This window comes from Trichogramma pretiosum, unplaced genomic scaffold, assembly GCF_000599845.2.
Source record: "Trichogramma pretiosum strain Unisexual culture from Peru unplaced genomic scaffold, Tpre_2.0 scaffold8, whole genome shotgun sequence".
Taxonomy (NCBI): Eukaryota; Metazoa; Arthropoda; class Insecta; order Hymenoptera; family Trichogrammatidae; genus Trichogramma; species Trichogramma pretiosum.
This window is the reverse complement of record NW_019641699.1, coordinates 2,278,332-2,293,149: the sequence shown is the minus strand read 5'-3', so window position 1 is coordinate 2,293,149 and position 14,818 is coordinate 2,278,332. Positions and strand designations below refer to the sequence as shown.

General features: G+C 39.6%; 3 protein-coding genes across 10 annotated transcripts in view; 1 reads left to right on the top strand and 2 right to left on the bottom strand.

The window, feature by feature from the left end:
* Positions 1–14,818, top strand: part of LOC106653153 — a 63,282-nt gene that overhangs the window by 1,250 nt on the left and 47,214 nt on the right. The gene's annotated exons all lie outside the window — the stretch shown is intronic.
* LOC106653151 (TGF-beta-activated kinase 1 and MAP3K7-binding protein 3) lies at positions 98–9,960 on the bottom strand. Of its 8 annotated transcripts, XM_014372443.2 has the most exons (12): positions 7,583–7,637; positions 7,387–7,489; positions 6,371–6,393; positions 5,632–5,702; positions 5,153–5,525; positions 4,749–5,086; positions 4,410–4,666; positions 4,152–4,336; positions 3,942–4,073; positions 3,812–3,868; positions 3,455–3,592; positions 98–280 (listed from the first exon to the last, which is right to left on the bottom strand). In XM_014372443.2, exons 5-12 carry the CDS (start codon positions 5,502–5,504, stop codon positions 258–260), a joined length of 1,482 nt encoding a protein of 493 aa, XP_014227929.1. In that variant the 5' UTR covers positions 5,505–5,525; positions 5,632–5,702; positions 6,371–6,393; positions 7,387–7,489; positions 7,583–7,637; the 3' UTR covers positions 98–257. The 8 variants fall into 8 exon arrangements, 7 of the variants coding, with proteins under 7 accessions (XP_014227929.1, XP_014227928.1, XP_014227927.1 ...); XM_014372442.2 differs by lacking the exons at positions 7,387–7,489; positions 7,583–7,637 and adding an exon at positions 9,749–9,960; XM_014372441.2 differs by lacking the exon at positions 7,387–7,489 and having other exon boundaries at positions 7,622–7,701.
* LOC106652964 lies at positions 10,782–13,992 on the bottom strand. The gene is made up of 4 exons (XM_023462574.1): positions 13,978–13,992; positions 13,407–13,900; positions 12,122–13,361; positions 10,782–11,665 (listed from the first exon to the last, which is right to left on the bottom strand). The coding sequence occupies exons 1-4, from the start codon at positions 13,990–13,992 to the stop codon at positions 11,057–11,059; spliced, it is 2,358 nt and encodes a 785-aa protein (XP_023318342.1). The 3' UTR covers positions 10,782–11,056.

Below are 14,818 nucleotides of genomic sequence, written 5' to 3'. Positions count from 1 at the left end.
AAATTAGATCTAACGAAATATATAAGAAATTAAATTGTTTTCCCATTACGGTTTAAAAGTTGAATATTTTTTTACATTATTATTATTATTAATATAATTATATAATAGTAAATGTCGTTTTCAATAAAATAAGTTTCACGCTATATAACGTGTATTAGATAATTATAATATTCGCGCCGCTGGGAGTTGCTATAAATGAAGAAACGTCCACGCCATAAGAGAATGCACTAAAGTATTCGCGTTGTTTTTTTCTTCCTTTAATAGTCAGTTACATCAGGACCTGTGAAAAAGATAAAACTGATTAATATTTAAATTCTAACTTTTTGACACTTATCAAAGTGCCTAAATTGTGAAAGTTTTGCGATAATCAGAATTCATTATTTTCATTAGTAGGATTTGATTTTGCAACAAGTACACACACAAACATAATATTTCTATGCCTTTCTACAAACAAGTTTTCAAGCGTGTTAGAAAAATTGTTCATGTCTTCGTGCACTTGTGCCATGCTATTTACATAGATAAGCCATGCGATTGACAGAGATAATGTAGTATTTGCATTCCTATAGCGCTCAAGCAGCCAAGCGCCAATGAATTAAAAATTAATGGCAACTAATGAAAACAAGCTTGGATCTTATTTTAAGATTCACTTGATAGAAAAAGCTGTGTATCTGTAAAATGTTTCGACAAGATGATCCGTTCGAACCCGAATAGAATTGAGTGTCGACCTTTTGGTTCCTGTCGATGCTTACTTGCACAAATGTTCATAGTGTATCAGATCAAAAACAGAATATACTGCATATTTAATAATTATCAATATACAGTGACTTGAACTGAAGATTTTCCTTTTAAGAATTCATAGAGAATTTTATAATGCATGTAACATTCCGTATGAATCCTCATCAAAACGAGAACAAAAATTAAAAACAACATTCCAAAAATAATATGATCTAGATTAAGTAAAAAAAATTTTGTATTGAAAATAAGTACCGATAGGAATGAAAAAGGCATATTCTTGGTTCTGTATGTACGCACAAAACGTCTCTCTTTATGGCAATATTTTCGTCTGTTCTCGATAGTAGGCAGTAATGGACCCCATAATAATAGTTTCGTTTATTCTAAATACATCAGTACCCTCATTGAGCATTGCTTTGAACAGAAGAGGAGCCACTCTACTACGTTTGCCAACAATCAGCAACGTCTATTGTTTCTCATCACAGTTATAGGACTGGGACTTGTCGCTGAAGTTGGTGTTGGCGATGATATCACAGTCGGTGCTTTTCTCAAAGGAGATTTCATGCGAGGCAATGAATTGTGAGTTCGTGGACAGAATACGTTAGTACGGTGAGGAAATGTTAAATGAACATTCGGCATGTTTCCTGGGTTTCGAGTGTTACGGTTCATGCTCTTCCACGTCTGATAGTAAGAGTCTTCGTGTTGCTCTTGGTACCGTCTGAACAATGCTTCGCAATCCAGAGATTTCGGTCGAGATATTCGCGATACTGTTTGCTCCCTCGTACACATGTCTTTATCAACTGTATCATTCGATGACTTTTCTTCTGTTTGTTTTGCTCCGTTATCCGAGCAGCTGCTTTCTGAGCGAAGTTCCTCGTTAAGCAGTTTGAAAAGTCTTGAGTGGGTTTGAGTCCTTTGGTACTTGTTTGTTTTTCTGCTAGTTGTTGAGGAATTTTTTGATGATTCGACTTTTTCAATGGTTGATGAATCAACTTCGGAACTAGAATTAGCATTAGATACGACTTTACTAAGCTCGGGAGAGGTCCCACTGTCAATATGGAATGAGTTTTCTCGTGTGTTGTCCTTTTCAACTTTTTGTTCCGATTCACCAAACATTGTTTTGGTATCAGATTCATTTGTTAAATTTGAATCATATGAGCTTGTTTCATTCAAGGTAGGGGATGTTGGTTTCTCCATAAGTACTTCTTCGTTTTCAGCTTGAATAACCAATTGTTTCAAAGTCGTATTACCGCTTGCTTCGTCTGTTTTAATGGTGCTATCCCCAACAATAACAGTAGTAATATCTTCATTCTTATCGGAAACCGAAAATTTCAGTCTTAAAGGTAGACTCACACTTACAGTTTTGTTTATTTCATCTTCATGGTCATTAGTCTGCTCTAATATTTTGCCATCCTTATTTTGATTACCCGCAATAAATTGATTTGCATTTTTTCTCTCAGAATGCAGTTTCTCTCGAAGAGAAAAATTATTATTCTTCTCATCTTCTACATTGATTTTTGTTTCAATTTTTTTGGTTATATTTTTTTTCAGTAGATTAACTGGATTTATACCTGTAGAATATACCATGTAAGAGTCAGATTCTCCGCTTGAGTCTGAAGACTCGGCTAAAGCACTGGAGTTGTCATAATCGATCATTTTTGCCGTACACAAACTGTTATTTTCTTCACTTCTTTCGTCGTCTTTTGATGATCTCGAGGACATGGGTGAAGGTGGAGGAAAGGACTGTTCTGAATGTTCAGTGGTTGTTGTTGCGCAGCTCGTTGGGGTTACCGATGATTCTTGACTCCATTGTGATCCTGCGTAAACACCATAAGGTTCGTTTGAAGGAATGTAATTGGGATAAACAATAGGGCTATCATCGTTCAAATTTTGCATATTACTACCACTTGTACATTGGTACACAGACATTAAATTGATCAGATTATCAGATTGATAATATTGTGGGTGATAATATCGAAAAAAGGGATTACTATAAGGATCAAAAGGATTATTTGGCGGTATAGAACAGTAAGTCCAACAAACAGCCTCAGGGTCCCAAAATGTAGAAGTGTATGCTGGTGATTGTAATGAATTGGGGTAAGGGATGTAATAGATAACTTGCTGATTGCTCGGCATACTAACGTAATTTGTGGCTGATTTTTGTTGTTTTTCTTGCGTTACTTGCATAGCTATAACAAACAGCATATTTCATTCAAGACAAGACTCTTTCTTCTGTCTTCTTCATCTTCTACTACAGTGGATTTATTATTTTTCTTAAAACTACTTTAGTAATGATTGTCATAGCATTAAAATAATGAGATAAGATCACTAAAATGAATGCATTTTGTGGACGATTCAAATTATCAAGTTTGAAGCATGCTAAGCGAGCAAATCATTATATTTCATAATGATAATGATTGCTTAGTATTAATAATTATCATTATTCGTATTCATTTTTATTATTTATGGAATAAAAACATTCATGTGGATGAGCTTCAAACCAAAATATGATTTGAAATTAAATCAAAGTGTAAATAGCACCTAATAATTTTGTAACACATTATATTGTTAAACTTAAATTAAAAATTGCCCACAATTCAAACTTTGATCAAAAAGTTAATCTTACATGTTATTGCAAGTTCGTGATTATTCCGATTGTAATGTACTTTTATTTCGTTTACGATAAATGCATGGAAAATGGATTAGATAATTTATATTTTACCAATGTTTTCTGGAGCAGTCATGGCTTGAAGTAACCTAAACGACCTCGACGGAATAGCTCCACCAGTGTATTTTTTTGGCTCTTGCACTTGTTGTTGACTAGCCGGTACGTAAACGCTTGGCTGAACGGGCGCCTCATCTAAAAATAGTTGGTAATTTTTCTATATTAGTAATTGCCTCAAACTCGTTTATTAATAATGAAAAATTCGCCAAAGAAAAACATACTAAAAGCTAAAAATATCTGTGCATGGAAAAACGAAAGCTTTTAATCGAGTTTGACACAAGAGCCTGTTAGAATTAATTTGATAAAAAGCTAAATAAGACACCAAACTTCACACAAATAAATTATTTCATTTACCGAAAGAATTAGAGTTTCGATTTTGTTTCTTAATTGCCGAGTTCACTGGCCTGCTAGCTGTCAGAAGAAGATAATTTTATAAATTTTTTTTAAACTTTGTCAAAGGCTAATTCATTAGAACACAACATACTCGTGTTAACATTATTCGTTACATCTCCTGAATCAGTCATATTCTGCAAAAAACGGAAAGCTCGCGATGGGATCGCTGAACCGCGATATCTTGGGTCTTCCACATTATGAAGTGATGTACCTTCTCCGTCGACTGTGATTTATTTAATGGTGAGAATCATAAGTATTTCAAACTCGTGGTAAAAAAAAGATAAATAAAACATTATTTTACCTTGTTCTTTGAATTTGTTCATGAGATATTTGTCATCTTCGGATAATTGTAATCTGCGTAATTGTTCTCCATCTACATCATCCGCATCAGTTCCCGTAATTTTTTGTAAAACTCGGAATGAATTAGACTGAAGTGGACCAGGTTCCGGTTGATTTGCTGGAGGCATTTGAACTCGCGAAACAGCTCTGAAGATTTATTATTTTCAAATTCGTAAAGTTGACATTTCCAATTAAAAAGATTCATCATTGTTTTTCTCACCTATTGGGTTGATACTGCGCAGAATTATGATTGGCATACATGGATGGTGCAACATTGTTTTGTTGATATTGCTGCGACTGCCCATCTATTTGAACTGGTATAATGTAAGAACCTCCCGATTGTGGTTGATACGGTGCTGCCCCACTCATTCCTACTGGATTACCCCATCGGGACATGTGATGTGGTTGAGTGCTGTTCATTAGCTGATGATGTCCAGATTCGCCAATTGCTGAGAATACTGATGGTCTATCTTCGATCTACATTAGAAAATCAACAAAAATGAATAATTTTCAAAGCCATTTTTGTTTTTATTTTTTGGAGTGGATGAAAAAAGTTTACTCGAGGTGTATTGTTGGTTACGCTATCTTGGCGCATTACGAGCATCGGTTTGGGATCTTGCGCGATAGCAGGATTTACAACTCGTCTGTGAGGATTTTCAGATATCGGTGGTGATGTTGGATAATCCTGTTGCCGATTGATACCAGGTCGTTTAGCCCATTCAGGAAGTTCTTCTTGTTTATGTGTTGATTTTTGCATCCAAGGAGTGGGTGCTTTAGATAAGGTCACTTGTGTCGGTGATGTTGGGGTATTTGGGCTTTCTGGAGAATAACTCATCGGCTGGAGCTTTGTTTCAATTCTAACTGTCGGTCTTGTTATTGTACCGTCGACTCTGTCAACTGTTGAATTTTCAATTTGATCAAGTTCTCTTTTTTTATTGTAACCTAGTTTCAGCTAAATCTTACCTGGTGGTGAACGTGGACTCGCGTTATTCATCATTGGTTGAGGTTGCTGCTGAGGAATATTTTGAGGAAATACGGGAACGGACATTGATGGATTTGAATAAGAGTTTAATGACTGCTGCTGTGGGTAGTTTGGAACTCCATACGGTTCCGGACTAGAAACGGTTTGGGTAGGGCCATCGATTCCTTCATCATTAGCATTCTTTGCTACTCGTCTAGCCATCCTGGGACTACGAATCATCGATAGGTCCAATTTACCTCCAATTCCCGGTGTATAAGTGAATGGTTTTTTGTCTTTGGTCATCATTGCGTTCTGTATAGCCGCTGGCGGCTCGAAACCATCACCTAAACCCATCGGAGCTCTTCGAGATTCGAACTAAAAATTCATGATAATTTTTAAGTGAATTGGAAAATATCGAACCGTCTAAAAAACTCATTAATACGAAGTATACGATGATTCAAAGTGTGTTAATGCACATTACCTCTCCCGCTGTATTGATCCTCAGTGCTGGCACGTGCCCAGCAATTGGTGGCGGTGGCGGTGGAGGCGGTGCTAATACGAAAAATCCCAAAATTGATTTGTCATTTTTTATATCTATTTTTAAATGCCAAGTAAGCGTTAGCAATGAATGATTTACTCAAATGCAATAGTAACCCCTCTAACTCGCGATATTACTTGGTTATTCTTTATTGTTTTCTTTTTTCTTTTTTTTTAATCCCACTCATTCGCATAAATGGTGAAAAATTATAATAGACCAGCCAGCGTAAGCAAAAACTTTGGAGCTTTGCATAAACTGTAAGATCAGGTTCACGAGGCTCAATGATAAGACAGTTTAACTCCATAAATAAGTAGGCCATAGCCGTGAGAGGTGTCTCAGAAAGAAATAACCGGCCTTCAAATATTTTGACGCGATAATGATATTTTAATATTTTACGATTATCTTGAAAATTATTGTTGTTGTTATCGAAGAGCGAATGTTAAAATGAGATTGATTTTTATCACAACCGTATAAATTTATATAACTTGATGTTCATTGCTAAATAATTTATCTTCGTTTGAAATTGGAAACCGACAATTTTTTTAACCTGGTTCAACCAGACTGAAATGAACTAGTTATAAATATTTTATGTGTGACAATTAAGCAATTTTTGGCAGCAACGCAGGATCAATTTTACTAGTAACAAAACCATAAAAGTACTTGAAGTGATTTTATACAATACCTCCGACTGGAGCCTCTGGGATTCTGTAACAAACATAAGAAACAGATTTTTCTTCTGTAAAATTTGGATATTTCGAATTGGAAATCTCGTAATCCGAATGAGATGCTACTGTTTCAAGCCTGTAACATTAATCATTTAAAATGAAGATGTCACTGTAATTTTCTCAAGTGACCGATCAAGAACAAAAAATGTGATTATTTTACGCATCAATTAGTTTAATTAATCGACCAATATTAACAGTTTTTCAGCTTAGAAACATTAGCAGTTAAAAATACAGACACGATGATTTTCAAAAAATATTATTAAATTTCATAAAATTAAAAATGTCATTCGCCAGAGTCTCCAAAAATACGCATTAACACACTTTTCGCCAGAGAAATAAGAAAGAGGCAGCGTTGCACAATTTTTTCAGAAAGCACTCAGTTTTTAAAGATGAATGGATACTTTGATATACGTGTTGCACTTGTAAAATACATTTCTTATTTTTGAAAAATAAATGTGTTATGCTTATGAATAAGAATTATTCTTTGCATGAATTAAGTTCATTTTTTTTTATAAAAATGTAAAGCTAAATTCAAAAGTGTACTCGAGCGGAATCACGTATTGTTTACGAGTAGTCATACTTAAAGATCACACTCATTTGAGTCGTAAATATTTTACGAATAATTTTTCGCGAATTCATAGGCTTTGGGTGAGTTTGTTTGTAGCTCTGCTGATTAATAAGTCAACAGCTACACCTTCATGGTCAATCACAATTTTCAGAACTAAATTATAATATTTTACTTGATGAAAATCTCTTTCTGCTTAATTTACGAAAGAAAGATTAAAAATAGGCTGTAGAGTACCACGTGTTAGAGCATTTATCAGCTCAGCGACGATAGACGAAAAGTAATGAAAATAATTGCGATTACAAACGTGACTAATGCCCGATGACGTTTTAGCTATCCATCTTTTCTAAATTTACTATTTAAAGTTACTACTTCTACAATCATTGCATTGTTTGAAAAATGTCATACTTAACAATATCAATTCGAGCGGTTTGGTTGAAATTACGTTAAAATTTGAATAGGTCAGCAGAATTCGAAGTAATTTTGATTGTTCAATGTACCCGTTAACTTGCTACAAAATAGTAACACAAGGTTGAGTAAAACGAGTACTGAGACGACGCACTGGCACTAATTTTTCTACGTAGCGCATAGTAGCTTCAAATACCTTTTATGGTAGCTACAAGGCTTTTTTGTAAATACGCACACACTCGCACGAACACTCTCTTTTGCGGTTCTCCTATCCATCCACTCACAAGGAGTAGCCGAAGATGACTGCATGAACTTGTAAGCGGTATATATCGAAAGCTGAACATTGCAAACCAAGGTGGGAGCAATGATGATGATGTTGATGCTCGGTCACAGGTGGGGTTTCTCGTCAAATTATGTACTTTCGTGGAAGGTAAGCAAGCGCGCGTGTGCTTTCGTGAATTCTCGCCAGATATAAGCGTTATTTTAGTCTTACATGTAAATAAATGCGCTTCATTTTCGTGTTTGCGTGCCGCACTCGAGAGCCAAAAAAGTAATAATGCACGTTCGCATGATGCATATAAACTTCACGCATCTAATTCTTGTTTTTGAAAATAAAGCGCTCCCAAGTCACTTGTACAACATTAATCATTCGTCAGAAACGCAGAGTTTAACGAATGTTGGATTATATTAATTAAAGTCACATCTCGTATGTGTTTACGCTATCGCTGATTGTTTTGGTAATTGGTATTTGTATCGCGTACTCGCCAAATCAATTCACTTAGAGTAAAAAAGAGGTAGAAAAAATTTGACCGCTCGCGTAAAGCAAAAGAGTGGAGCGTTTGTAAGCGCCATGAATCACTCGAGCGTCGTCGCGTTTATTTTCTTGCATACCATCGGCGTCGCTTACAAATTTTCCGAATAGCGAGAAAATACATTCAGATCGATTTCTCTGGCGAATAAAAATAAATGGTAATCGTTGATTTTGAATTATAATCATGCGCACGCAGACCATCTTTTTTTATGTGTTCGTCGCGCGTGCGTATGTGTTTATATAAATACGTGTGCATTCATATTCGCAAGCTCTCTTGATGACGAATATTTGTATTTTTAACTTGTTATTCGTGCAAACAGTTTTAAGCAAGTACAATAGGCTAATATTATTTATAATGCTCGGCTAAGCCTGTGTGCAATTATATGATACTTGCATATAGTTCCACAATATAATATTTACAATTGCGTCCTGAATCCTATATTCTATATAGCGTGACATTGACACCAATAGGTATTGGAATACGAAAAATGTGTAATTTTTATATGCCAAAAATAACAAAATGAACGTTCATATAGTGAAGACGATTTGACAAAATTTTTCGTTTTTCGGCAATCAAGTACAGTATAATTTACTGTCAATCGGTGAAGACACTTTCAATGTTTCTTGAATGCTACGCGTGACAATATGTAACAGTACCAACAAACGAAAAAATCAATAAAATTAGTAAAAACAGCCTCGCTAATTCTGAAGATAGGTTGAACCTAATTTTAAATTTTCCATGCGTAAAACTTTGGCTTGTTTCAATACTTGAAACACAGTTGATTTGATTGTTTGTAGTTCTTCGGCGCATTGAAAAGTCTCGATGAATTAGCAGATGATTGCTTTTGATATGAAAAGGAATTTTTCATCGATAGCTTTAGCGTCGGTAAGTTTTCACACAAATCGAGGCGCGTAAGAGCTCGCAAGCTTTCAGCGACAGACGGGGTGATCGCGAAGGCTGCACACCTCATCTTATGAGAAAGTCTTAGGTGCGTTTTAATTATAGAATCGTACAGTTCTCGCGGCTATCCACTGCCGTGACCCGCGCCCGCTCGCGAAAATGAAAGAAGGAGAGAGAAAGAGAGAGGGAGAGAGCAAGAAAGCGAAGATGTGTGTTTTGCGCGTCCGTGTCCGCGCGCTTCTTGCCGGACTGAATCGCCGCGCCTCGTAAGCAGTCGGTACAAAACTCGCTATACCGCGAGAACGCGATGGCTTATATTTTTAGATCAACCGAGCTTTTTCACGCGGAATTCGACGTATATCGCGCTGCCTGGCATCAAATCTGCTGGCTTCTTTTTTCTTTTTATTCATTTTTTTTGCAATTTGCTACGCTTTTGCTGCTACTTGAAAAATTGAACGTGTAACGTCTTGGCTGAGATTATTATTGGGCTGTTGGCGATGCTCCTGGCAATCGCGAGCAACAACGCACGTGTCTGTCGAGTAAATTTTGCTACTTGACCCACATTCCGCTTTCACAGACGAACGCAAATCGCGCTCTTTTGCCAGAGCTGTTTTTCCCCGTCCGAACGAATGAGAAAAAAGCCAACTTACCCTGACGGTGTCATCATGCTACTCATGATGCTGCTGTTTGCTGATCGTACGGACTCCTCGCTTTGGCTATCTGCTTCTTGCTCGTGCTATAACTTCGAAGCTTTCGAGTGAGAAGACAACGCACAATCTGTATCGAATTGACTATTGCACAAAAGCTCCCAAGCTGCTCTCGGCAGCAGCTGCTTGTCGAACGAAACTGAGCCTCGGCGAAAGCAGAGCTTGCTATAGATGTGGCTATGTCCACGCACTGCCTACGTTCTTCTTCTCTCTCGTTCTCGCTTTCTGCACGAGCCCAACCAGCGTTTGTTAAAAATACACCATCATATACACACTTTACGCATTGCTTTTTCTCTTTTTCCCTCTCTCTCTCTCTATCCCTTCCCGATACGTGCTGAACCGAAAGAGCATCAACTTATGCGAAGCAGACAAGCTGAACTTCGCGACTATGAACGCGTGCGAGCTTGCGAAACATTTTTCGATACACGAACTATTTAAGCTTTTTGCTCTTTCGTATATTATTGTTGCGATGGCAAAGCGATTTGGAAACTTACCATCCAGTAAAGGGATTTACTATACTTTTGAATTTAGGTCATCACTTTTCTATTCGCATATATGCTCGAGGTGAATTTTGATGTATCTTTTATTTTATACGTTATTTTATTTTTGTTATGAATATACGCATATATTTATTTCATCTTTGTGCTTGTACAATACATGAGAATTTTTATTCAGCACCTTTACTTAGCTCGAGATATTTCACAAGTTTCCTAAACTACATAACATAATGCTTGAGTAAGAACAAAAGCGTAACGAAACTTTTTATTACAATAAAGGGAAAAAAAGGATCCGCACGATTGCTTAGAGCAGAAATTTTTTCTACGGCTCGAGCGATCGAATCGGCGCGCGTGGAGAGCGACTCGGCGCGATTGATGTAATATGTCAATTGTTTTAGCACCTATGTTTTTTTTTTATCAATTTCGCAAGCCTACGGCTTACTTTCTTGAAAATGCACGTCCCGTATCGCGGAATGAAAGATACAAATTTATAATCGATGAGACACGCTCCGTGGCTATAATCGTGTCGGCCGCGTCCAAGCGAGTCTTTCTCGCGTATACACATATTGCTTTAATTCGTTGCCGCACGGGCTCTTTTTATCTCGAAATACAATGTACAGTAAGCGATACATAATGCACGACTAAAATGAATGAGAATGAAACAGAGTGTCCGGCATAAACCAAAATAAAACGTACGCGCGACACAAAGCGAATTCGTATTTTGAATGCGGCCTCGTAATAATAACGCACGGAATCAGAATCGTGCGTTCTCGACGGCTTGGTCAAACTCCTTTTCTTGGGGCGACTTGAGCAGCATGTAGGCCGGCAACGTTATGCCCAGGACCTTGTCGTAAACGGGCCTCGTCTCGGCCACGTAATCGTAGGGCTCGGCCTCGTCCAGCTCCTCGCTGAGCACCTCCAGCTCCTCGTGCTTGTCTTTGGCTGCGGCCGGCGGATCCCCGTCCTCGTCGTCTTTGGCGGTCGTCCTCTTGACTCGAGTCTTCATCGTGGTCGAGCCGTCCGTCGGGACGACGATTGCGTCGGGTGGCGGTGTCGACGACGTCGATGCCGCGTGATCGGTCACGTAGACGCACTCCTCGTCGACGGCGCCACGCTCGTCTTTGCAGCTGTAACATGTCATGGGGCCGCGCTCGTGTTTGCTGCACTTGGACTTGTCTTTGTCGCCGATATCCTTGACGATCTTTTCCATTTCGGCCCGACGCTGGCTGGCGTCTTGGTAACCCGAGTCGATAAAAGCACTGGTATCGTAATGGCTTTCGTCTTCGTGATCGTGATCGTGACCGTGTTCGTCCTCGTTATCGTACTCCTTCTCTTTCGACTGCGTGCTGTTCTTGCTTTTTGTCTTTGGATAAGTCAAATGAATCACGATCGTTAATGCCAATTTAATCAATGACTCTACAAATTAATTTTATTTTTTCAATACAATTTTATTGGTGAGCCATTCTCGATACTCTTTCTATTAAACATTATTAAAAAAAACTATTATTGGAAAAAATTAATACTCTACAACTAAGTTGTTAATATTCGACTCTCTATTCACGTACGTAATAGATAGGATTAATAGTCTTATTCATTGAGTACCACCATATTAACTACATCGTTGATAACGCTACATATGTACAATCCATACATTTTATTATATAAACTAAAAAAAACTAGACCAAGAATATTGAACTATTGATTATACAACTGGTAACTTGTGGTGCACATGTTGGTGTGCATTGATACATTTATTGAAGTACAATTAGGATAAGGATAACTAGGCCGAATTAGCCGAATGATAAATAGCACTGGCTACCTTATCCCGATGATTAGGATCCTTGAGAACGTAAGCTTTGCTCAGCTTACTTTCGCTGGCCTTGGGAATGTAATCCAAAGGAGACGTCCCCGTGGGATAGACGGCCGGCAATCCATTGGTTGCTTCGGGCTGTTCCTCGCTCGTTTCTCCGCCGTTGTCGTCGACTTCGTCGTCGTCGTCGTCGTCGCCGCTGCGATCGTCGCTCTGCCTCGATTTCGTCGGATTACCGAAATGTTTGCTCTTGGAATAGGCGTACACTTTGTCGTCGGGCTCGTAGGCGTAATTACACTGCTCGTAATTGCCGCCGGTCTTGGCATCTTTGCAGATCGTGCAAATCATCGAGTCTCTGCGGACCTTCCGACAGTCGCCGTGGCCTTTGACTTGTTTGGAAATTCTTTCCGATTCCGTTTTTATGTAATCCAGGGTCGACGGTTCTCCGGCGTAACTGTAGTCCTCGCCACTGGCGCTACTGGATCTGTCGGCTTTTTTGTCGTCGGTCGGGTAGCCGAACGACTTGGACTTGCTGTACTTGTAAGCCTTGTCCTTGGGTTCGTAGGCGTATTGGCAGTTTTCCGATTGACCGCCGGTTTTCGGATCGGTACAGAGCTGACAGACCTCGCCCTTTCTGTGAACAGTCTTGCAGCCTCCGGAGCTGGATTTGACGCTGTGAGTCGGAGCTGGAAGCTCCTCGGACTCGTCGTCCCGAGAGTCGGCAGCTTCGTAACTGCTGGGATAGTAGTGGTAGCTTTCTGGAGAGTAATTTGTCTCTTTGTCGTTGGAATGTCTCGTTGGCTGCTCGTCGCTGGTCTCGTGATCCTCGGCTTCTTTCTCTCGTTGACGGTAGGCTTTGGGATGGGCTTCTGCTTCGTGCTCTCTCTCGTCGGTCTCGGCGAGTTGACTAAAGTCGTAGGGGTTGCTCGGATAGCGGCTATTGTTTCGCAGCTTTTTGACTTTTTTGGCTTTTTTGCTGGGATCTCTGTGAGACTTTTGTTTTCTAGGGCTGCGCCCAGGACCTCCGAACGAGCTGGATTTACTGTAGGCGTAGGCTTTCTCGTTGGGATTGGCCACGTAGGAGCACTGCTCGTATTTGCCGTTGGTCCTCGGGTCCTGGCAAATCAAACAAAGCATGGAATCCCGTAAAACTTTTTCGCATTTTTCCGTCTGTTGGGCCGATGGCTGCTCCTTGTCGAAATCTTGTTCGGTAAAACGAAACGATTCCGGAAGTCGGGACTCGTCGCTGCTGCTGCTGCTGGAGCTTTCCCGATTATCGCTCGAGGCGGTCAACAAAGGATCGAAGGGCGGCTTTTCCACGTTCGAACGCACGTTTCGCGGCTTGTTCGAGTTGTAAGAGCAGTTCTCGTAGATGGAGCCAGTCTGAGGATCCTTGCATCGGTAGCAGCTCATTTGGCCGGCTGCATGCAGATCGCTCGCCGCTGCTCCCGTGCTCGTTTCCTTCGCCGCGATCTCTTGGCAGTGGACCGGATTGACCTTGGCGGCTATCTTCTTGAACTTGCTCGGCTCGTAAAAGGACGAGGCCAGCGACGACGGCTTCTTCGAGTACTTGCTGTGGAACGAGGCCTTTCCGGCCTGGTAGGGCACATGCTCGCTGCTGGCGTGATGCACGCTGTCGGCGTACGGGAACGCTTGGCCCGAGTAGTGAGAGATCAGCTCCGATGCTTCGGCGCTGTAAGGCACCTCGATGTGGTGCCAAATCTCGTGCAAGTCACCGTAATCGGCCAAGACTTGAGCCGCGAGCTTGCAGAGCAGAATTAAAAACAGCTGAAATAACAAGAGCGCGATAAATTATTTCAATCGTCGCATTCAACTTTACGCATTTATATTTATGACATACTCACTTTACATGCTGCCATATTTACGATTTTTACGATACGAGCCATTCATGCTTTCTCGAGGAATGACCGAGCTCTGACGTATCGCTCTGCCTTTATATCGACTCGTGAACGCATGACTGCCTACGTGCACAGACTCTATCCCTACTTACTCATTTAATGCATAATCTGTCTTGTATTCGCGTATCTGGTGGACACGCGCGAGTATTCAACCGAAAACGTCGACTCGGCCGCCTCTACGCTACGAGCGCCAGACGCTGCGTTTTTCTTCATCCCAGTCGAGCTTGGGAGGATGGAAGAAAATCACCAGCAGGAAGTACCTTTTTTTTCAAAGACTCCTTGTATTACGATTATTCTTCGATCGATGCAGTGAATGATCGAGGAGGAAAAAAATACATTGTTATGTCTTTCGTACGTTTTTCACGTGTATATTATCGACTCTCTATAATATACCTGTAATAATCATTGGTCCTTTATCGACCCGTGAAAATTTTCATCAAATCGTGACATTCTATCATTTTTTCATACTTTGTCCATTTTATCTTTGTATCGCCTCATAACAAAACTCTCTTGCAATGATTCTGCACTTTTCATCCTTCGATGCAAAAGATTGAGACTCTTGCCAAATATTACAGCGGAATACGCCTTATAAGCTCCATTAAAATTACATAATTCGGAAATTTCGATCTCTATATTATATGAGCATGGCAAACCGCAGCTGCATTCAATTGGTCGTCGTTGCAAATTTTTTATTCTTTCTTTTTCTTGTTTCAAGCGAAACTCGAATCTATTGCCAATGATCGAACTCATTGTAGCGAGCCTCGATTATTCAACTTTGAGACTATAG

Bases quoted from the DNA above. Each gene is read 5' to 3' on its own strand.
- LOC106653151 (XM_023462525.1), bottom strand. From the start codon at position 7,730: ATGTTCAGCTTTCGATATATACCGCTTACAAGTTCATGCAGTCATCTT. The intron at 6,394-7,582 runs GTATTTGAAGCT...TGTTTGTTACAG, and splicing joins CCTTGTAGCTACCATAAAAG to AATCCCAGAGGCTCCAGTCG. The intron at 281-3,454 runs GTAAAATATAAA...TCTTTTTCACAG, and splicing joins GACTGCTCCAGAAAACATTG to GTCCTGATGTAACTGACTAT.
- LOC106652964 (XM_023462574.1), bottom strand. The intron at 13,362-13,406 runs GTTGACCGCCTC...CAGCAGCAGCAG, and splicing joins AAGCCGCCCTTCGATCCTTT to CAGCGACGAGTCCCGACTTC. The intron at 11,666-12,121 runs GTAGCCAGTGCT...ACTTATCCAAAG, and splicing joins ATCCTAATCATCGGGATAAG to ACAAAAAGCAAGAACAGCAC.